This window comes from Bos indicus x Bos taurus, chromosome 18, assembly GCF_003369695.1.
Source record: "Bos indicus x Bos taurus breed Angus x Brahman F1 hybrid chromosome 18, Bos_hybrid_MaternalHap_v2.0, whole genome shotgun sequence".
NCBI lineage: Eukaryota > Metazoa > Chordata > Mammalia > Artiodactyla > Bovidae > Bos > Bos indicus x Bos taurus.
Genome location: NC_040093.1, coordinates 2539701 through 2561949, shown reverse-complemented (window position 1 = coordinate 2561949; position 22249 = coordinate 2539701). Strand labels below are relative to the sequence as shown.

The 22249-nt window shown below is 58.4% G+C and overlaps 2 protein-coding genes and 1 long non-coding RNA gene across 3 annotated transcripts; 2 read left to right on the top strand and 1 right to left on the bottom strand.

The window, feature by feature from the left end:
- Positions 1-14: 14 nt before the first annotated feature.
- Positions 15-3178, top strand: LOC113875936. The gene is made up of 3 exons (XR_003506358.1): positions 15-281; positions 734-1353; positions 2190-3178. It is a non-coding gene; the product is annotated as an uncharacterized LOC113875936 (long non-coding RNA).
- A 94-nt stretch (positions 3179-3272) lies between these two features.
- Positions 3273-14680, bottom strand: PRPF31 (pre-mRNA processing factor 31). The gene is made up of 14 exons (XM_027514638.1): positions 14147-14680; positions 11812-11996; positions 11660-11720; positions 11121-11204; positions 10383-10480; positions 9701-9807; positions 8858-9027; positions 7593-7750; positions 7109-7198; positions 5434-5561; positions 5286-5358; positions 4695-4823; positions 4493-4591; positions 3273-3666 (listed from the first exon to the last, which is right to left on the bottom strand). The coding sequence occupies exons 2-14, from the start codon at positions 11986-11988 to the stop codon at positions 3541-3543; spliced, it is 1500 nt and encodes a 499-aa protein (XP_027370439.1). The 5' UTR covers positions 11989-11996; positions 14147-14680; the 3' UTR covers positions 3273-3540.
- Positions 14321-22234, top strand: TFPT (TCF3 fusion partner). Its single transcript, XM_027514647.1, has 6 exons — positions 14321-14720; positions 15089-15347; positions 20228-20298; positions 21366-21435; positions 21515-21727; positions 22079-22234. The coding sequence occupies exons 1-6, from the start codon at positions 14698-14700 to the stop codon at positions 22196-22198; spliced, it is 756 nt and encodes a 251-aa protein (XP_027370448.1). The 5' UTR covers positions 14321-14697; the 3' UTR covers positions 22199-22234.
- Positions 22235-22249: the final 15 nt, after the last annotated feature.

The following is a 22249-nucleotide window of genomic DNA, read 5'->3' as shown; positions in this document are numbered from 1 at the left end:
ACCCGCCCCCGACCCCCGAATATAGGCCTATCATTGCTCCGGCCGCATGTCGCTCTTGCCCGTCGAGCTCGCTCTATTGGTTCTTGTTCGGGATGCGGCCGGCTCCCTCTCGGTGATTGGACAATCGCTGCAAGGCGCGGCGTTCGATTGGCTTCCCCCGCGGGCTGCTAGGATTGGCTCACGCTGTCTTCCCCGCTCCGCCTCCTCCTCCCGCCTCGGGGCACAACACGCCAGCGCGAGGACTTGTGCGTCAATCCAGATGCCTGTGTCGCCCTGATTGGGTATGCCCGCCCCCCTCTCGTAACCCAATTGGTCGGAGGGAGGAGCTAGGCTGATCAGGGGCGGGAAGTCGTCCGTCAAGTTTGGAGCCGTCTTCCATTGGTCGTGGGGGGACATTCTGCCCTGCAGTCATTGGCTGGTCCAGGAGTGGGTGGGGAAAGCGGAGGAAGGCATGGAGAGTGGGCGTTAAAGGCCGCGTACCTAATCGGAAACAGACAGGTGCCTTCAAAGCGGGGGCCAGGTTGAAGGCACCTGCCAATCAAGGCAGCCCCAGGGCGGAGCCAGGCAAGAGCGTCCACCCCTTCCCCTTCGTGGGCCCGGCTGTCGTTCATTTCTGTCCGTCCAACGATGTGACGAGTGGGCGGTACCCGCTCCTGTAAGCGTGTGAAACCGGGCATCGCAGGCAAGCTTGGGACCAGCGCGCATCCTTCCGCCTGCCTTGTGTCTTGGCCAGGCGGACCGGTCTCTCAGTTGCACGGCCCATCTTTGAAACTCAGAGGAAGGAAGAAAAGGAAGCAGAAGATAATGCCCCAAGTCACTGACATCACGCATAGCTGCACTGGTTGGGAAGTGGCATGGAGTTTTTGGCCTTCCTCTGAATGGTGACGTGATTGTGGGACAGTAAGTCTCCTCCGCACCTCCGTTCGCTTGTTGTCGTGAGGACGCCGCAGAAGGTACAGATGGGATTCCGTCCCCCGCCCCCCCGCGCACCTCCCCCCACCATGATTGTCGCCTACTGGTCCTTCACATCTCAGCTCGGTGGTCTTCTCTTGGAGGGAAAACTTCCCTGACCTCCCGTTCTGAGCGGTCCCATGAGCCCTGTTCATTAGAACCTACTTTTGCGAGTATGCCATCCTTTTCCTAATGATTTGAGTCTTCTCCTCTCTCAGTAGACCATTTGCTGAATGAATACATGGATGAATACGGGGAATGACTTGTGGTTAAGACTTGCTAGGTACCGGTGCTTCTGCAAACCAGGAGGCATTTGCCCTGGGCCACACAGTGGAGATGGGAAGTCAGGTCTGCCCAGCTCCTCTAGGAGGAGGAAACTAAGGAACTCCAGGGGAGATGCAGGTGAGAACACTGGAATCACCTTTGGCAAGGCAGGCACTGCTTTCAGGATCACCCAGGCCTGGGGAGTGAAGCCTAGGGATCTCTATTTCTACAAACTTCTTGGTTGATCACTAGAGTTGAAGAGTTATTGATCCATAACAGTCTTGTTATTCAACATGTGGTCCCTGGATAGAGTAATATTTTTAAGATGGCTTAAAAATCCCTTGGGGGTTTGTCAAATGCAAATTCTGATTCAGGAGGTCCCAGGCCCTGCTTTCTAAGATTCCCAGGTGATGGTGATGGCCCAACCGTTCACACTTTGAGTAGCAAGGGTCTAGGGCAATGGTTCTCAAATTTGGCTGCACATTAGAAGCACCTGGGGGCTTAAAACAATTCAGATACTCAGGCCTTGCCCTAGACCGATTAAATCAAGAGTTTCTTGGGATGGGAACCAGACATGGTAATTGACTCTGAAGATGATTCGAACATGCTGCTAATCTGGTAGAGAACTTTCTAGAGTAGTAGTTTTCAAAATGTTAGTCCCTGCATTGGCAGCAATAAACACCACCTGGGAAGTTGTTAAAAAGGCATGTGTTTGAGCCCCACCATAGACTGTGTGCTTCCCTGGCAGCTCAGCAGGAAAGAATCATCTGTCAGTGCAGGAGACGCAGGTTCGATCCCTGAGGGGGGAAGATCCCCTGGTGAAGGTAATGGTCACCCACTCCAGTATTCTGGGATATCCCACAGATAAAGGAGCCTAGCGGGCTACAGCCCATGGGGTCACAAAGAGTCGGACATGACTGAGAGACTAAAAACACACACATACACATAGACCAGCTGAATCAAACTCCTTCCAGGTGATCCTGAAGCATACTAAACCTGGAGAAACTGTTCTAAGAGGATGCGGGACTGTCAGGCCAGGTGACTGGGATTCCTTGAGACTCCATCTCCGTGCCCCTGTCCACTGGTTCAACGGTTCAGTGTGGCCGGGGCGGGGACTCTGACAGGTGGCCCTTCCCTGGCAGACCCACAGGCAGAGGTCAGCAGAGGTCGTCACTTTCAAGCAAGGCTGATCTACACAGATCCAGGGTAAGTCTGGGAAGACAGTTCTGTGGCCTGGGGTTATCTGCCTTCAGAAAGAACCTCCCAGGTGTGCACACTCTTTCACGTGAGGGAGAGGAAGAGTACCCCTGGGATGAGGGGGAGACTGGGGTCCAGAGACACACAGAGCCCCGAGTGGTGACGGGGGAGCCCCGTGGAGAGAGATTTCAGCCAAGACCCAATGAGCTGGAGAGAGGCCCAAGGAGACACTGTGAGCTGGAGAGGCCTGGCTCCCCGTGGGGCTGCTCCTCCAGGGTGGCTGAGGATGGCTGACCTCACAGGTCAGCAAGTAGCTCTGAAGCCAGCTCCCAGCGCAGAGCAGGCGGCCCCTGGAGGCACAGCACTCTCCTTACCTGGCAGGTGCTTTCATAGTGCTGGGTGCCCCCCAGGGCAGGGCGCCTGTCTGCCCTGCACAAGCAGGGCTTGGCGCACCAGGGTGGGAGCGGGAAGTCCTCAGCCAACACTGGAGTAACAACAGTGCCCCCATGACGGGGCCCTGAGGCTGAGCCCGGTGCTGAGTGCTTCCTGAGCATCTCTGTGTCCCCACGGGTGCGCCTGGCGATGTGAGTGGGGAGGCCTGCAGGGTGGAGACCAACCGTCCAAATGCCGCAAGCACCCAGGTGGCCTGTGCTGGAAGCTGGAGCCTCAGAATGAGCGCGGTTCTCGAAGGGGCCTGGAGATGGACAGGGCGCCCCTCGCCCCGGAACCGCACGAGGAGGAGGTGACAGGCCCAGGGTGGACCTGGGTTCTGCGGAGCCCAAGCTCTGCTCACCAGACCCCAGAGCGCTGACTCCTCAGCCACCCAGGTGGCTGACAAACGCTCACTCGCCAAGACTGGATCCTGATAACGTGCTTTTAATTACGTCCATTCCAAAGATACCTCCTTTCCCAGTTAAAGACGACGCGTGGTGAGGCCTGGCTGTGTGTCTGCAGAGGGGGCGGCGAGCTCCACACGGGGGCCAGCTCCTCCCAGGCCTCACTGGCCGTCACGCCACAGCGGCTGGCCTGGGGCGCTGCTCCCTGCTGGCAGCCCCAGGCCCTCTGGGCCCCGACCCCCTTGGGGGGGGCCCCCGTGTCCCTCCGGCCAGTGATGGCCGGGCACCCCCCTCAGGTGGACGTGATGCCGCTCTTCTCGCCCTTGACCTTGAGGAACTCGGCCATGCTGGAGAAGTACTTCTGGTTGGCCTCCGCCACCTTCTTCTCTGCTGCTTGTGGGTTCACAATCTCCAGGCCCTGGGCAGGGGAGGGACATGGGGCGGGGTGGGGAGACGGCCTGGTCTCTAACAGCCTCCCAGTGAGGGAATTGTGGCGTGTCAGGGGCCCACAGCCCTTCCTGATGGGCCTGGGGTTCTGGGCAAGCATGCGGAGGGCATGCCAACCCCCAGGTCTCCCCTACCCTGGGAGATCCTCTGTGGTTCTGGGGGTGAGGCGAGCCGGGAGGACCTAGATCCCTGAATTTGTAACAAGTTCCCCAGGCGATTTTAAATACACCACCGTGTGAGAAAGGCTGATCCCGTTCAGTTCCTGAATGAGGACACCGAGTCCAAGAAGTAAGAAGTTTGCCCGCAGCCCCAGCTAGGACTTAACGACCTGCTCTGGGGGTCTGATGCGTGGCCGGCGTTGATTCAAGTGTCTCACACCCGGGGATTCGCATCTCGCTGAGGCTGCCTCTGGAGGCTCCGTCTCCCTAGTCCTTTCATCCCCAGCACTCTCCACCTCCCGACACACTATGTATCTTACTTGTCTGACCCCTGAGATAAACTCCTAGAGGCCAGAACTCCCTGGTGTGTGTCTGTCCACCTCAGCGCCTGCGACAGTGCCCCCGGAATTCAGCAGGCATCCCTCGGGTGGGAGCGGCTGGGCCTGCTCAGGGCCACAGAGACTCAGTGGTCCCTGCAAACCTCGCCGTGTGCTGGGAATCCCGATTCAACCTCAGGGGCTTCTTGGAGCCCCCCGCCCAAACCAATGGCAGCCCCAAAGTGGGGCACGTAAGGAAGCAGCAGCCCAGGATGGGGGAACATGGCCTTCCCCGGGCCTGCTGCCCCCAGAGAGCCAGTACCTGGAGTGGGGTGAAGGCCACGCTGGAGGCGGTTCCCGACGAGCGGTCGCGGATGGTGGACTTCCCACCGTACACCACGCTCTGTTTCTGCAGGGTCCGCTGCGGGGAGGGCAGGGCGCTCAGGGCTGTGGCCTGGGTCTGCACACCCGTGCCTGACCCCGTACCCCAGGCCCCGCCCCCATCCCCGGGACCCAGCCCGCACCTGCAACGTCTTGGAAATCCTGGCTTTGGTGGCCTCGTTCACCTGCGTCTGCCGCACCCGCCCGCTGCCCGACTTGCCCAGGTGGCCCAGGCTGAAACCCAGGTCCTCCTGGTAGGCGTCCTCCTCGATCTGGTGGAGGGGAGACATCCAGGTGTCAGCCGCCCCTCAGTCAGCCCAGGGCTCCAACCCACCCGGGACTGCCTGGGCCCCGAGCGCAGGGAGCCTTGCTGGGGCCCCGGTGAGGAGCACGGGTCCTGTTACTACTGCTTGAGCTGAGGGGGAATGTGTGTGTGTCTGTGCCGTGTGAAGAACCGAAACAGTTTTCACTGATGACACGCGAGCTAGTTCCGGCAGGACCAGCGGGGTGATGCTTAGGTAGCAAAGGCCTGGCAGGGGTGGTGCCTGGGAAGCCCTGGACAGCAGGGTGGTGGGGTGGGGAAGGTGGGGGGTGAGCCTGGGGGCCTGTGCGGTCACGGAGATCCCTCTGGGGCTGGGAGAGAGTGGAAGCCAGGGGACCAGGGAAGAGGCTGAGGTGTTGCCATGGCCATAGGAGTGGAGGGGATGCAGGGGCGCGAGGTAGGGGGGTGTGACCTCTCCGAAGCTCATGCGGTTGGCCTGCTTCCGGATCTCTGTCAGCCCCAGCCGCTCCTTCATCTTGCGGTACCTGGGGCGGACCAGGGGGGTCAGCCGGGAAGGGGGGCCTCAGCCCTTCCCGCCCCGCCTGGTCCCCGGGCCCCACCTGCGGCCGCCTCTCTTCTTGCGCTGCCCATCAAGGGGCGCAGGCAGTGGCTTCACCTGCTTCACGGGAGGCGGCTCCTGCCACTTGTCAAACTTGCGCTCAATCTCGTCCTTCAGCTCGTAGCCCACCTGCGGAGTGTGGGCTGGGGTCCGGCAGCAGCTTCCATAGGCCTGGCCTGACCCCGCCCCAGCTCCTCTCAGGTCAGTAAGGGGGATGCCCTGGAGACCGCCACACCTGAGAATCCCTCTGGGCTCTTCCTTCAGGAAGGACCCCAGTTGGCCCCCATCAGCTCCTCTGAGGAGCCAGGCTCTCCCCAGGGTGCACAGGCTCAACGTGACACACCCTGTCCCACCAGCTCCCCCTCCCCGGGGCTCGCTGGGCTCCAGCCTGGCGCTGACCATCCGACTGCTTCAGACCCCATCCCCCAGTGTCCATGGGACTCGCCTGCTCTCTGCTCGCAGGTCCACATTAAACCCTCACCTCCTCAGAGCAGCCCTCCCGCCTTCCAGGTTCATCAGTCTAAGCTCCCTCGGCACCTCCATGACCTCCTCTCCCCACCGTCTCTACTCAGCACCCTGGATGCCCTGCATATTGACCAGCGTGTGTCTCCCCATCACCGCCCGCCCACAGCCAGAGTGGAGAAGCCACAGGGTAGGACTTTTGTCTGGCTGGGTCACTGCTGTATCCCGTGGTCAGAGAGGCCCAAACACTGTGCCAGGCTGGGTGCCTGGAAAACCATACTGCACGGGATGGACACGTCTCCTGTCACAGAACAGGCCTACCCAGGAAGATAGGCTGACGGGATAAATACCAGCTTAGGGGCAGAGCTGGCACAGGAGACAGACCTGGTGCGGCAAAGAAGTTCCTCCCCCACCCCAGGGTGTCCAGAGACCCCGATGCAGCTAAGACGTTCCTCCCCCACCCCAGGGTGTCCAGAGAGACACTCCGCTGCGGCAAAGAAGTTCCTCCCCTGCCCCAGGGTGTCCAGACAGACCCCGGTGCAGCAGAGAAGTTCCTCCCCCACCCCAAGGTGTCCAGTCACCCCGATGCAGCAGAGACGTTCCTCCCCCGCCCTAGGGTGTCTACTACCAACTGGTTCCTGTGAGCTCATCACTACCTGACAAGCGGAGCTCTGCAGGTGTGACTGGGTTGGGGATCTCGAAACGGGGAATGAGAGCTTAGTGGTGTGTGTGGGATCCCAGTGGGATCACCGGGGCCTTAAAGGGTCAGAGAAGAAGTGCAGGCAGGGGCAGAGCAGGGAGAGCATGCAGATGCTGTGCTGGCTCTGAAGATGGACGCAGGGGCCCCGAGCAGGGGGCGCGGTGGCCCTAGGAAGCTGGAAACGGCCAGGAGCGGCCCTCCCGAGCTCAAGCCTCCGGAGGAGCAAACTCAGCCAGCACCGCAGCTTCAGCTCGGGGAACCCCCGTGGGCTTCTGACCTACAGGACTCTAAGACCACAAACCCGTGTCCCTTTGGGCCACTGCACTTGAGGCCATCATCATGGCAGTGTGGGGGAGGGGACGCCGCTCTGGGTGGGGCCTGACGACACCCCCGCCCCCCAACCCTGTGAGTCCCCGTGCAGGGGCGTCTTCTGATGACTGCGCTCCTCGATGGACGACAGACAGGCCACAGATAGACCACAGACAAGCCACGAGGACGCCGATGACGCCCTCACCTTCCCCTCCGTGCTCTCGTGGAAGCTGTCCACGCGAGCTGCCAGAGTACACTTGGCGGCCACCAGCCGGGCGGCTTTCCGCCGCAGATCCTGGGGCAACAGACAAGGAAGCAGGTCAGAGTGAGGCAGGAGCCTCAGAGCCCACGCTTCCCAGAACTGCCACCTTGCCGCCCTCTCTGCACGGCAGCCTCCACCTCCACTGCGGCTGTGGGCCTGCACTGATGCGTCACAGTAACCAGTGATCGTCACTGGGGTCTTTTTCCACCTCCTCTCCCGTCTGCAGACGAACCAGGTCCAGTTCGCCCACGTACAGACGGAGAGACTGAGGCTCGGAGCTCAGGCTCCGTGCCCGGCAGGTGGGTGGCACTGGCGGAACCCCAGGCCAGCCCATCGCTCCGGCCTCCTTGCACCCCCCTGTGCGGCCCGCCCTCTGGCTCCCGACGCCTGCCGCCAGCAGTGACCCGGGGACCTAGGGGGCGCTCACCGGGGGCAGGGACTGCACGATGTCACTGTGGTAGATGTAGCCGGTGTGGGGCAGCACCGAGGTAGACGAGAAGCCCGACAGTGTCTTGCGCTGCGCCCCAAGCAGCATGATGTTGCAGGCGGGCATCTTGGAGAGGTTGGTCAGGCCGCCGGCCACCCCTGAGGCAGGAGGGGGGCAGGCATCAGTGGGATGGCAGGGGGGTCCGCTGAGCACTGCACCTTCACAAGAGTTTCCGGCTGCAGCTCTGAGGGGGCCCCGCCAGGGAGCATCAACGTGTCCCATCTTGGGGGGATTCAGAGGGGCTCCGAGAGGCGAAGCAACGTGCCGGAGGCTGCACAGTGAGCCCCTGGCGCACAAGGAACCTGACCCGTGTCTGGGAAGCCACGTGGCCTGCAGGTGCGGGCAACACCCCCGCTGGTCTCCAGGGTGGAAACCAAGGCGCGTGACATGGTTTGCCCAAAGATGTGAGGTCAGAGGTGGTGGGCAGTGGGGGAAGCAGGAGTTCATCCTTTCCGCAATCCTGCACACGCCTGCCTCACGGACAGAACTGTGTCCCCCACAAATTCACTTGCTGAAGTCCTAAGCCCCCAACATTTTAGAATCTGGAGACAGGGCCTTTACAGGGGTGAGCCAGGTGAGACGATGTCCCAGGCTGGACCCCCAACCTTGAGGACAGGTGCCCTGATGGGAGGAGGAGACCGGGACACGGGGTGACCAGGAGAGGACACGCGAGCAGGGGCCGTCCACCCCCGAGGTGAGGCCGCGGAAGCACCCCACCCCAACACCCAGTGCCAGTCTATCCCGAGGACAGATCTCGCCGTCGAAGCCCCGCCTGCGGTGACTGACACGCTGCTTTATCACACATGTGCCCTGAAGTGTTCCTTGGCTGAAAGGACCAGGTGCCTGGGGGAGGCGGTGGGGGGCGCTCTGCAGCCGCAGAGAGCCCCGAGGAGGAACGGATGCACTCTATTCCTATCACGCTGCCAGGACCAGCACCCCCGTCTTGCGGGGAACCCTGGGGCGCAGAGAGCTGACCCATCACCAGGCAGCCCCGGGTCCCCGGCCCCCCCACTGGCCATGCCCCACCGCCCCTGCAGCTGCCGGGCCCCAGCTCTGCCGGCCGCCACACTGGTCTGCGATCTCCGGACAGACAAGCAGGTGGGGGTGGTGGCCGCGTGCTGGGCCCCAGGACGTGTAGAACACCCCCCGATTCGCAAGAAAGGGACAGGCCTCCCCGAAGTCACGGGTGCAGGGCCCGGCCTCACCCATGATCTTGGCGGCGGTGGAGGCCCCGATGATGATGGAGAGGTTGGGGGCGATGAAGGACATCCGCGACTCCACGTACTCGTAGATGCGGTGCTTGGAGGCGTTGAGCTCCAGCGCCATGTCGCAGGCCTCCTCCAGCCGCTCCAGCTCCTCCTCCGACAGCTGCTGCCTGCAGGGTGGGGGTGCAGCTGGGGCACACCGAATGACCCTGACCTCCGGGGGTCCTGTCCTGAGTGCTGAGGGGCCCCACCCTCCCCGCCAGCCCCGAGGCCTGGAAGCGAAGCAGCCCGTGGCGGCACATCCCTGCCGCTTTCCCTTCTCTGCCCGGGGGAGGCAAGCTGGCCCAGGCCAGGCTGCAGCCGGGCTCTTCGCAGGTGTTCCCTCTTTCTGAAACGCTCCCTTCAGCTCCCTGGACCCTGCAGGCCTGGCCTTGCCGACCAGCCAGGCCCCTGTCCAGCTGCTCCCCAGGAGCACCGTCACCAGCTGCCGTCGACCCTGCCCATTCACGGCTTGTCCGGTCAGAGCCCTGCTGTGGGGTGATACGCCTCTGCCCTTCTCTCAGGCCCGCCACAGACACTGAGGGGCAGGGGGAGACCCCGCGTGCCCCTCGTTAGGGGATGCCACTTCTAATTACAGGCCTGCCCTCCGCCGCACCCCTCAGGACCACAGGCTCTGGGGGGAGGCTGGCTTCCCACTGCCGGGGACCCCGGGCCCAGAGCCCGGCTTGCAGGAGGTGCTTGGCGAACACGTGGCAGTGCAGGGACCAGTCCTCCTGACCCCGATACCCGTGCCGCGGGGGCCCCACGACCAACAGCCGTCAGATGGGCCTGCTGGGTACGCACCCCTGGGTGGTGGAGGCAGTGACGCTGACGACCATGATGGTGGCGTTGGTCAGGATCTGCTGCAGGTTCTCATTGTTCTTGCATTTGTCCAGGCTGTTGCCCAGCTCCTGGGGGAGGAGGGGGTAAGGGGGGGAGGCCCGGGGATTCAGGAGGCTCTAGAACCTCTCCTGCAGGGACAGTGGCCGCCCCCGTCTACCCCTAGTTCCCACAACCCCGCGGCTCAAAGCATCTGCACTGTCTGCCCCAGATGGGCTCACCCGGAAGCAGACAGTCCACCTGCGGAGGACTGGCTGCCGCCACAGGCCTGCTGCCCGTGTCCACTCCGAGTGCGGTCTGACCGCGTCTCCTCCCCACCCCCATCTGCTCGACTCTCGAGGGAGCCTGGGTGCTGGGTGGTGTCCCACCTTCACATGCCTGACCCTCCCGTAGGGACCTTCCCCTCAGACCCAGAGCCTCGGGGGCCAGATTGACTTGATGACGTCTTACACCTGCCTCTTCCCTCTCCCTGAACACTCCAGGGCCTGTTGCCATCTTGGGGTCTTGGCTTCCCCCAATCTCTGCTCCCTGTTCCCATCCTGCCTCTGGCCTAGAGCTGAGTGACCCCCCAGCTCAGACCCAGAGGGTCCAAGAGCAGGGCGCTCTCAACAGGCGTGGTGGCTGGGGGCCCCTCCTCTGCACTCACCTTGACGGTGCGGATGTAATCCAGGGCGTTGGGGACCAGGGACTCCAGCTCGGGGAATCGCTTTGAGTACTTATCCCGGATGAACTTGTGGATGATGTCTGGGGGCACAGGGCGGGCAGGAGCCTGATGAGGGGCAGGCAGATGCCGCGGGCTCCCCCAGCACCCATCTGCCCTTCGTCCTGCAGTGAGGGAGCCCCTCCTGGCAGCTGGGTTCACAGACACACAGCACAAAGGCTGCCCCTACTGCTGGCTGCGGCCGTGTAGATCAGTTCTGGTCCATAAGGCGTGAGAGCAAGTCACACGGGCAACTTCCAGGTCACTCTTTTAAAGGAAAAAATGTGCCCTCCTCCTCTTCTCTCCTGATTTTTTTTTGCTGATGGGGATGTAGAGGTGATGGCTGGAGGTAGGTAGTCACTTTGTACCACGAAACAGGTGACAGATCAGTAAGACTCAGACAGCCTGGGCTCCTCATCCAGACTTTCCCATGAGAGGAAAATAAACTTCCTTCTCATGTCACCATTCTGTTCAGTAGCTGAACCTATGTTTGAGCTAATACAGGGGCTTAGGGGCAAGACCCTGGGCAAGGCCAGCAGGGACGGTGGCCTGGGATCCTGCCCGCCCCTCAAATGGGGACGGGAGAGGCTGTGGGGGACACCAGGCAGGGCTGTTTCTGCTTGCCCTCCCAGTGCTCACTCAGCTCGTTCTCGATCTTCACTGGTTGCCCTTCCCGGTACTCACTGAGCTCATTCTCGATCTCTACTGTTAGGTTGTTGGCATCTACGATGACCCGATACTCAGGGGCCGCCTCCACCGGTCCCATCACTGTGGGGACGAGAAATAGCTTGGTATGGGTGTGTGTCTAAGCACCCACCCCTTCCCAGGTCCCAGCTGGGTGAGGCCAGGGATGTGGCTGGAGCGGGGCACAGAGGGGCTGAAGAAGAAACTAGGGAACAGGTCTGCATGTCTGCAAACCTCCCGTCTTTCCATCCCGGCCAGTCTAGATTTGACCTTATCTCTCCCTGGAACTAAACCCTCTCGGGGCTCCCTGAGGACTAGAAGCCATACTCCCCAGAATAATGTCTGAGGGCTCCTGAAAGGCTGGAAGCTCGAGGGTGGGGAGAACCAGCACTGTGTCTGTTCCCTAAGCTGCACCCTGGGGTGCCTGGCCCACGGCTCCCTCTCCTGGTACAGCTCTTCCTCCAGTCTGTTCCTGTCTCTTCACGCTCTGATCACGACAGTGGCGACAGTATTGTCACGAGTGGAAGGGGAGAAGGCACCTTCTGAAGCTTTGGCCTGCTTGCTGATGTACTCCTCAATCTTCATCATGATCTCGGCAAACTGTGCGGGGAGGAGAGCAGAGTCAGAGCCCAGGTCCCACCAGGAAAAGGGGGCTGCTGCCCGCATCGGCATGCCTGGGACCTCCGCTTACCATCTTGCTGTCCCACAGCTTGGCGATGCTCTTGACTGAGTCCCCGGAAAGATCCAGCTGGGTCTCCTCCTGCACATCCTCGATGGCTGGCTCCTCCTCCTCCTCCCCATAGCTTCCTCCCTCCTCCTCTTCTGCTGCCTCCTCGAGGTCGGCCAGGAGCTCATCAGCCAGAGACATCCTGAGGCCTGTAGGGAGGAAGGGCAGGGCTCCCCCTCACTATGGGGAGTGGGGCTCCCCCGGCCAGAAGGCCCTGGTCCTTCTTGATCAACCCCACTTGCACGCAGGCACCGCAGGGACAAGGTACGTTCATTTCCTTTGCTCTCTGGCTCCTAACGGTGCCTGGCACATCACAGATGCTCAACAAACACCTGCTGAGTGCAAAGCCACCTCCCAGAACCAGGTGGTCTCCAGTCACAGCTCACCCTTCCCAGCCTCACTTCACTGGACAAGACACCGCACAGCCTCACACCAATGTCTCTAAGACTTATTAGGAAAAAGCACACCCCCTCCTCTTAATGAGATACGACCTCTTCTTACATCCTCCTTTTCTTCCACCCATTGCAGAGGCCCCACCCCACCAATAGCTGGGCCCCAAATGGGTGATAGATATCCTGAAATAATGGTCTCCTCAGATGTCAGGACAGCCAGGCAGGGCCTAAAATGTCCAGAGCCTGAAGGCCAATCACCTCAGGCACGGAGCAGCACCTCATCCAGCCGGGGGAGCTGTACAGACTGTTTTTGTAAAGCCCACGCAAAGCACCATTCTACAAGGTACAATCCCCTCACTCTGTCCTCCCCAGTGCTTTTTTTTTTTTTTTAAATAAGAAATTGCTCCTTCCTCCCGTTCTTTTTCAGTAAGACATATGTATCATATACATGCTACTATACAGAAAATAGGTAACCAACAAAGACACGCTGTATAGCACAGGGGACTCTACTGAGTATCTTCTAATAATCTATAAGGGAAAAGAGGGACTGACAGTGGTTGAGACTCTGAGCAGACACTGCAGGGGGAGTGGGTGTGATCCCTGGTCAGGGAACCAAGACCCCACATGCCCTGCAGCTGGGCCAATAAAACAGAAACACAACACTGTCAATCAACTATACTCCAAAAAAAAAAAAAAAGATAAAGTTTCAAAAAAGCTTCAGGGAGTTCCCCAGCGGTCCAGTGGTGAGCACTTGGTGCTTACGCTGCCATTGGCCCGGATCTGTCTGTTTCCTGTATCTCCACCACCTAACAAAACATCTAGCATATGGTAGGTATTCAAGATATACTGGGCAAAGGAATGAATAAGTGACTTAAATCCTTATGCTAACCACGTCTGGTTTTCTTTCTCCAGTCTCTGAATATATTATTTTTTTCATTCCTAACGCAGGGACACAAACAATATTTCTTGCAGCGTGGATCTTCCCTGACTCCAAGACTGAATCCTATTCTGTTGCTATACAATTTATGAACCAGTTTGTTTACTTCAACACTTGAAATTCTCTAAACTTCTGACATTTTGTTTGATGTCCACCTTCCCTATTAAGCTAAGAGTTCCATGAAAACAGAGACCGTGTCCATTTTCAGCGCCCAGCTTAGCACCTGGCACGGAGTAGGTGTCACGACCTCGCCTGACACCAGCCCACCTTCCTAGCCTCAGCCTCTGCCCCTATCCCCTATACCCCACGAGTCCTCACATTTCTTTCTCTTACCCACTTCTTCCCCTCGCTTTAGGTCTTCATACCCTCCCTTTTTTACCAGCTCAACACCTCCTTATCTTCAGTTCTCGTCTTCTATTCCAGCTCCAGAGTAGATAGCTTGCTTGGTAATACACACAGCACACGCCCTGTGTGTACCCTAAGGCGCATCACACATTACTTATTCAAGTAATGATTTGATTAAACCTGTTTCTCCAGGCACCACCACGCAAAGCACTAAGACACCCAGGAACGGTTTTCCTGCTCCCGCTAAAACCCCAGAGATGTAACCCTGAAGGCGCTCTGAGACCCTTGGGTAGTCGGTCTACGAATGCCCGCCTTTCTCTTTGGATACTTCCTCCCCCCAGGCCCAGGGACTTCCCTGGTGGCTCAGATGGTAAAGCATCTGCCTACAATGCGGGAGACCTGGGTTCGATCCCTGGGTTGGGAAGATCCTCTGGAGAAGGAAATGGCAACCCACTCCAGTACCCCTGCCTGGAAAATCCCATGGACGGAGGAGTGTGGTAGACTACAGTCCATGGGGTCGCAAAGAGTCGGACACGACTGAGCGACTTTCACTTTCACTCCCTCCCCTCCCCCCCCGGCCCGGGAATCCGACCTCTAGCTCTTCCCCCGTCTCCATCACGCTCACCTCTTCCCTCCTCACACCACGGTCTCTAGGAAGATAGCTTCCAAACAGCGCTCGACGCTCACTGATGACGTCTCACCCTCGCGCCCTCGTCGAGGCAAAAGCTGCGCTTTGATTGGCCACCGCCCCGCGTCTTTCCTGAAGCGTTTGGAACAACTTTATTAGCACCTGAAGCTAGGCGGAGAAGGGGTGAGCAGGCCGAAAGGAGAGGCGCCTTATCCAGCTCGCGGCCCGCTGTGAACTGAGCCCGATAAACAGACTCGCCGCAGCCTCGCGACAGGGTGTCAGGATAAGAATAAAGGGCAACTGAGACGAACGGTGGAGGCGTTCAATGAGAAAACAAGGCTTAATTTAAGCCGGGAGTCGGGTGGAGGTGGAAGGGTTACGGAGCGGAACCGGAAATAGGAAACTACCGCTCCCAGAAGGCGTGGCGGCAGAGTCCCGGATGTTGGAGCCGCGTAGCCTGACGGGACGGGTAGTTTTGCGAACCACTTAACCTACGGAGATTGCCGAGGTTGGAAGTTCTGGGGCCTGGGGCTCCCCGAGCAGGAGAGATGGAACTGGAGCAGAGAGAGGGGTGAGTGATTTTGAGGAAAACTTCGAATCTCAAGAGACATTGTAGCTGCCTGATAGCAGTCTGCGCTGAGGACTGACGCGGGGGTGCAGTTCCTTAGCTTAGGGTCAGGGGTCCGTACTCGAGCAGGATGCATCCTGAGGCAGAAGGCTGCGGGTCTGGCGGAGGCCGGGACCCCTGGGTCTGGGTGAAGGGTTGGGGCTTAAGCTGTCCAGTGAAGAGATCTGGATTCTGGGAAGGGGTGGGCTGGGAGCCTGGACTTCTGAATCCTGGAAAGGGGTGGGCTAGGGGCCTGGACTCCTTCCAAGGCCTCAACGAGGAGGGATTAGGAGACGGGGCGTCGGGGTCCCTGAGCCCCCCCGACCTTACAGGACCATGGCCGCCGTGGGCTTCGAGGAGTTCTCGGCGCCGCCAGGCTCGGAGTTGGCGCTGCCTCCGCTCTTCGGTGGTCACATCCTGGAGAGCGAGCTTGAGACCGAAGTGGAGTTTGTGTCCGGGGGTCTGGGCGGCTCCGGGCTCCGGGAGCGAGATGAAGAGGAAGAGGCAGCCCGGGGCCGTCGGCGGCGCCAGAGGGAACTAAATCGCAGGAAGTACCAGGCGCTGGGTCGGCGCTGCCGGGAGATCGAGCAGGTAGGTGAGTGTGGATCCCCCTCTTTGGGGCTCCTCTGGCCTGAGTTAGTAATCCTTCCCAGTGTCTGCCTGTCTAGGTACCCAGCTTTCCTTGCCCAGGTAAATGAACCTTCCGTCTACTCATTCATTCATTATTTAGCACCTAGAGTGTGTCCGGCACCCTGCAAGGCACCTTGGAGGGCTGTCTCCTCTAGGAGCTTCATTTGACAGCACAAAGCAGCTCACTGCTAACCCACTGATCTGACTTTTCAGATCTCACACCCCTGACATCATTTACTCAGGTCCTGTCCGTTCTGCCTCTCCGATCTCTCTCAGCTCTTCCTCCATCCCCACAGCCTTTGCCAAGACTCAGGTTCTTTCTGCTGAATCACTGCGTTAGCCTCCTTGGTGAGAATGAGTATGGAGTAGGAAGCCGGGCCCAGATCTTGAAAGGCCATGAACATGATAGCAAGAAGTTTGGATTTTTTTCTTTTTTGAGAGTAAAGGGAGCGATCAAAAGGTTTCAGATAGGAAGGAACAGGGTCAGGTCCGGGTGTTTGAAAGACTGTCTGTCTTTGGTTGGACTCATTTGCTAGGGCTGCTGTATCAAGAACCACAGACGGGTGGCTCAGTAACAGAAATGTACTGTCACAGGGTCTGGAGACTAGAAGTCCGGGATTGAGGTGTCAGGAGTGTTGGTTCACCCTGAGAGCTGTGAGCGAGAATCTGCTATCTGTTCTGGGCACCCTCCCTGGCTTCCAGTGGCTTGCTGGGGATCTTTCACGTTCCTTGGCTTGTCGATCTCGGCTTTCAGAATCACATGGCGTTCTTCCTGTGCTCTGTGTGTGTGTGACTGTCCCGCCATACTGGATTAGGACCCACTCTATAATAGCCTCATTTAGCCTGATTACCTTTGCGAAGAGCTTGTGTCCAAATAAGGCCACATTCTGAGGTCCTGGGAATTAGGACTCCAACACACCACTTTTTGGGGACAAAGAGTCGGACACGACTTAGCAATTAAACAACAAAAATGCAGCCTATGACAGTGGTGTTGGGTGAGTTCTGGAAGAGGGGGGCAGCTAGTGTAGTGGCCCAGGCAGGAGAGGAGGAGGCCTGCACTCGGGTAGGAGCAGAGGAGAAGAGGAGGCAGGGATGACAGAGAACTAACAGGGGAGTGAGGTTTGAGCCGAGGCTTAGGGTAAGCAGGAGCACGGCAAGCTGGAGAAGTACGTTGGGAACTTCACTAGCACAGGGCTTGCTCAGGACTGGAGAGGCACTTGGTTTGATGGGGATGTTGGGGGAGGGGATTTGAAGGCCAGGCTGAAGGCAGCAGGACCAGTGGAAGTGCTTGGAGCAGGGTCAGCTCTGGACATTAAATTACATACATTCCTCTGAAGTGCACGAAGGTTGAACCTATGCATACCCTGTGGCCAGCAGTCCCAGTCCTTCATAAATACGCAGAAGACACACAAGACAAATGCGCCCCACCAGCAGTTACCAGACATTCCTAGAAGTACTCTTTGTAACATGGTTTTATGTATGTGTGTATATAGGAAGTTGGTAATGTAAGTATGAGTGAGTGAGTGAAAGTCGCTCAGTCATGTCCTACTCTTTGCGACCCCATGGACTATACAGTCCATGGAATTCTCCAGGCCAGAATACTGGAGTGGGTTGCCTTTCCCTTCTTCAGGGGATCTTCCCAACCCAGGGATCCAACCCAGGTCTCCCACATTGCAGGCGGATTCTTTACCAGCTGAGCCACCAGGGAAGCCCTAATACAAGTATTCAGTTCAGTTCAGTTCAGTCCCTCAGTCGTGTCCGCCTCTTTGTGACCCCACGAACTGCCGCATGCCAGGCCTCCCTGTCCATCACCAACTCTTGGAGTTTATTCAAACTCATGTCCATTGAGTCGGTGATGCCATCTAGCCATCTCATCCTCTGTCATCCCCTTCTCTTCCTGCCCCCAATCCCTCCCAGCATCAGAATCTTTTGCAATGAGTCAACTCTTCGCATGAGGTGGCCAAAGTACTGCAGTTTCAGCTTCAGCATCAGTCCTTCCAAAGAACACCCAGGACTGATCTCCTTTAGAATGGACTGGTTGGCTCTCCTTGCAGTCCAAGGGACTCTCAGAAGTCTTCTCCAACACCACAGTTCAAAAGCATCAATTCTTCAGCACTCAGCTTTCTTCACAGTCCAACTCTCACATCCATACATGACCACTGGAAAAACCATAGCCTTGATTAGACAGACCTTTGTTGGCAAAGTAATGCCTCTGCATTTTAATATGCTATCTAGGTTGGTCATAATGTTCCTTCCAAGGAGTAAGCATCTTTTAATTTCATGGCTGCAGTCACCATCTGCAGTGATTCTGGGGCCCCCAAAAATAAAGTCTGACACTGTTTCCCCATCTATTCCCCATGAAGTGATGGGACCAGATGCCATGATCTTAGTTTTCTGAATGTTGACCTTTAAGCCAACTTTTTCACTCTCCTCTTTCACTTTCATCAAGAGGCTTTTTAGTTCCTCTTCACTTTCTGCCATAAGGGTGGTGTCATCTGCGTATCTGAGGTTATTGATATTTCTCCCAGCAATCTTGATTCCAGCTTGTGCTTCTTCCAGCCCAGCGTTTCTCATGATGTACTCTGTATATAAGTTAAATAAGCAGGGTGTCAATATGCAGCCTTGACGTACTCCTTTTCCTATTTGGAACCAGTCTGTTCCATGTCCAGTTCTAACTGTTGCTTCCTGACCTGCATATAGGTTTCTCAAGAGGCAGGTCAGATGGTCTGGTATTCCCATCTCTTTCAGAATTTTCCAGTTTATTGTGATCCACACAGTCAAAGGCTTTGGCATAGTCAATAAAGGAGAAATAGATGTTTTTCTGGAACTCTCTTGCTTTTTTGATGATTCAGCGAATGTTGGCAATTTGATCTCTGGTTCCTCTGCCTTTTCTAAAGCCAGCCTTAACATCTGGAAGTTCATGGTTAATGTATTGCTGAAGCCTGGCTTGGAGAATTTTGAGCATTACTTTACTAGCGTGTGAGATGATTGCAACTGTGCAGTAGTTTGAGCATTCTTTGGCACTGTCTTTCTTTGGGATTGGAATGAAAACTGACCTTTTCCAGTCCTGTGGCCACTGCTGAGCTTTCCAAATTTGCTGGCATGCACTGGAGAAGGAAATGGCAACCCACTCCAGTATTCTTGCCTAGAGAATCCCAGGGATGGGGGAGCCTGGTGGGCTGCTGTCTATGGGGTTGCACAGAGTCGGACACGACTGAAGCGACTTAGCAGCAGCAGCTGGCATATTGAGTGCAGCACTTTCACAGCATCATCTTCCAGGATTTGAAATAGCTCAACTGGAATTCCATCACCTCCACTAGCTTTGTGCGTAGTGATGCTAAGGCCCACTTGACTTCACATTCCAGGATGTCTGGCATGATACCTAATATAAGTACACATAATATATATAAACCAGATCCATTTATTTTTATTATTGTTGTTGTTTAGTTGCTCAGTCGTGTCCAAGTCTCTGTGACCTCATGGGCTGTAGTCCGCCAGGCTCTGTCCATGGGATTCTCTAGGCAGAATACTGGAGTGGGTTGCTGTGCCCTCGTCCAGGAGATCTTCCCAACCCGGGGATCGAACCCACGTCTCCTGCGTTGGCAGGCGGGTTCTTGACTGCTGGGCCACCTGGGAATATTTCTGACCAGGAGGCTTTCGGCTCCGCTCCATCCTTCAGCTCCCCTCAACCTCTCTTCTCTCCACGACCACGAGACTCTTTTCTCTCCCAGTGATTTCAAGGCTCCTTGTGTCCTTCTGTTCAGAGTCTTTCAGTGCAAGGGTGGCGCTGGCAGAGTGAGCACTCTCCCGAGAACACCCACTCTATGCCAGGCTGGGAACCTTCAGCCCATGGCCCCCTGCCCTCCCCCCAAGCAGCAGCAGGTATCCCGAGCCCTGTTTAACAGCTGGATGCTGGGTTCCAGAGAGACTCACCATTTGCTCAAACGGAGCTGCGCTTGAACCTCTGCTCTTAGCCCAACCCCAACCAGGAGTAAGTTACGTTATTACTCTTTGACCAGTGCAGAAACTTGAGACTCAGAGAGGTTAAGAACTTACCCAAGGCCACACAGCTGAGAAGGGCAGCTTGGTATTCGAACCTAGGTCCTTCTGACCCAGGAGCAGTCCAGTCCACGCATCTCCCGTGACGGCCCTACCTAAAGCAGCCACCTCCTGCCCTAATCTCCAGCCTGTCTCCTGGTTTGGAGTCCTTGAAACACTATCACTCTGTGAACAAGTCCTCTGGTTGGCAGGGTTTAGGGAGCACCCCCCTGCCAGGCTCTGCTCCAGGCCCTGGGGACAGGGGCACAGACCTCAGCCCATTGGAGCTTCTGTGCTGGCGGCGGAGACACTGAGGACACTGAGTAGAGACAGAGGCTGGAAGGCGGCGGAAAAGCGGAGCTGAGTGGGGCGGACCTGGGGCTCTGGCGTGGGAAGTGGGGGAGGCCTAAGCAGGGGGCCTTTGACGCAGGTGTTTTTCTTTTTTTTGGCCACATTGTGAGGCACGTGGGATCTTAGTTCCCTGAGCAGGGATCGAACCTGTGCCCCCTGCCATGGAAGTGCAGAGTCTAACCTCTGGACCTTCAGGGAGGTCCCTGAGCACAGTCTGAAGGAAGTGAGCCTCACAGACACCAGGCGCTGAGTGCCCCCAGGCCTGGCCCGTGCCAGGGGACTCGAGTGTGAGCGGAGTGGACCAGGCAGTGGAACAGGAGAGGCAGTGAGCAGGGAAGCGGCACACACACGGGCCCTGGAGGCCCCGGCCAGTATCCCTGGTGCCCAGGGGCCCCACTCACCGTGCTGATCTCAGAGCCCGGCTGACGTGTGCTTTCTCCACCTCCCCGCAGGTGAACGAGCGGGTCCTGAACAGGCTCCACCAGGTGCAGAGAATAACTCGGAGACTCCAGCAGGAACGGAGGTAACACCCTTGGGGCCTGCGTCTCACGTCTCAGCCTCTGTCCCCACCATCTCCGGTCGGGCCTGGGCAGCAAGCTGAGTCCCAGGCCTGGGGCGGCGGGTGTGCCCCCAATGAATGGGGTGGGCGGAGTGCAAGAGACCAGCCCGAGGGTCACAGACCCAGCCTTGAGCCCTGGTCCTGGAGGACCTGGTCCTGGGTGCCTCCAGGCCAGCCACACCCTTGTCTGAGCACTAGGCCACCATCAAGGGAGGGTAATGCCCGGATCACAGGCTGCTGAGAACTGAATGGGAGCCCTCGGGGCATGAACTCTTCGAATTAATTCACGTGAAGTGAAAAACGTGAAGTAGCTCCGCGGTGGCCCTTGCCACTCTCATGGTTAGTGGTAACCGACCAAGTTCATTAAGAAGTGAAATTAAAAATTCACTCCCTCAGTCACACGAGCCTCATTTCACATGCCGGGTAACCATTTGGTTCTGATTTTCAGCGCAACTAAATAAAAATAAGCAGAATCGACCATTTCCGCGCGTCAGTCACTCACTCTCAATGCATGCCAGGTGCCCGAGGAGAGGACAGGTGGCAGAGGCTTCTGTAGCCGACAGCCTCAAGAGCAGCTGCCATGTGCTGAGAGGAGAGGTGCATGGAAGAGGCTCCGCCCAGGCGCTGGCTTATGGGGACCATCTGGTCAGAGCTCAGAAGAGACAGAAAACCAAAAAGCTTGTGGGAGCAGAGAGCAGGAAGAGAAGGCAGGGTCATGAGTAAGGGCCCTGGGCCCGCCTCCTAGCTACCAATGAAAATGACAATGTATGTTTGACCAGTTACTGAGTCGACACCCCACCGGGCCTGTGGCACCATCGTGAGCTACTGTGCCACTGTCTGCAGGCTGCCCCGGTGCGGGGGTCACACCCCGGGGTTCCAGAGCAGGAGCTGAGGTGCAGAGGTCCCCCTGTCCTGCCCCGAGTCCACTGGGCATCCGGGTGTCTCAGATCTTCAGGGTCAGAGCTGCGCTGCATCCCCTTCCCGCCTGCCGGGCAGAAGGTAAAGCGGCTCCCCTGACGGCTTCTCTGCAGGTTCCTCATGAGAGTGCTGGACTCCTACGGCGATGACTACCGCTCCAGCCAGTTCACCATCGTGCTGGAGGTGAGCTGGGGTTGCGGGCAGGTAGGCGGGCCTGGAGCCCGGGACATGGCCTTCACCTGCCCCCTCTCCCGTCTGCCAGGATGAGGGCAGCCAGGGCACAGATGCCCCCACCCCCGGCAATGCAGAGAACGAGCCTCCAGATAAAGAGGGGCTGTCCCCACCTCGGAGGACGCCCGCACCCCCGGAGCCAGGCAGCCCGGCCCCCGGTGAGGGGCCCAGCGGGAGGAAGAGGCGGCGAGCACCCCGCGACACCCGGCGAGTCGGGGCTGCGCTGACCCCGGAACTGGCCCCGGTGAGGGGGGCTGGGGGGAAGGGAGAGGGGTGCAGGGGGAGCGGGGGCCACAGGGGAAGCAGGGAAAGGCCAGGCTGGGACGGCTGGGGAGAGAGGGCCTTGCAAGGAGGAGGAAAGGGGTGAGGCTGGCCTGGGAAGGAGAAAGAGCTGGAAAATGCCAGGTGGGGGTGGAGAAGGAAGACGTGGAGGAGGTTCTGGGGAGAAGGACAGATACCCGGGCGGGCTGGCAGCAGAGCAGGGAGAGGGGGTGGGGGCAGCTCTGGGGAGCATGTACGGGGACACGTGTATGGGCCCACCTCCTGTGGGCCGTCGGGCCAGGGCCTCCTCACGCCCCACTCTCATCTCCCCCAGATCAAGGTTGAGGAAGACTTTGGCTTTGAAGCGGACGAGGCCCTCGACTCAAGCTGGGTTTCTCGGGGGCCAGACAAACTGCTGCCCTACCCCACCCTAGCCAGCCCCCCCTTTGACTAACTCACTCCCCCCCAATAAACTAGCCCCCACTCTCGCCTTGGCTGCTGCCCA

Bases quoted from the DNA above. Each gene is read 5' to 3' on its own strand.
- PRPF31 (XM_027514638.1), bottom strand. From the start codon at position 11,988: ATGTCTCTGGCTGATGAGCTCCTGGCCGACCTCGAGGAGGCAGCAGAA. The intron at 9,808-10,382 runs GTGAGTGCAGAG...CTCCTCCCCCAG, and splicing joins ATTACATCCGCACCGTCAAG to GAGCTGGGCAACAGCCTGGA. The intron at 4,592-4,694 runs GTGCGGGCTGGG...CCCTCCCCGCAG, and splicing joins GGATTTCCAAGACGTTGCAG to CGGACCCTGCAGAAACAGAG.
- TFPT (XM_027514647.1), top strand. From the start codon at position 14,698: ATGGAACTGGAGCAGAGAGAGGG. The intron at 15,348-20,227 runs GTAGGTGAGTGT...ACCTCCCCGCAG, and splicing joins GCTGCCGGGAGATCGAGCAG to GTGAACGAGCGGGTCCTGAA. The intron at 21,728-22,078 runs GTGAGGGGGGCT...CATCTCCCCCAG, and splicing joins TGACCCCGGAACTGGCCCCG to ATCAAGGTTGAGGAAGACTT.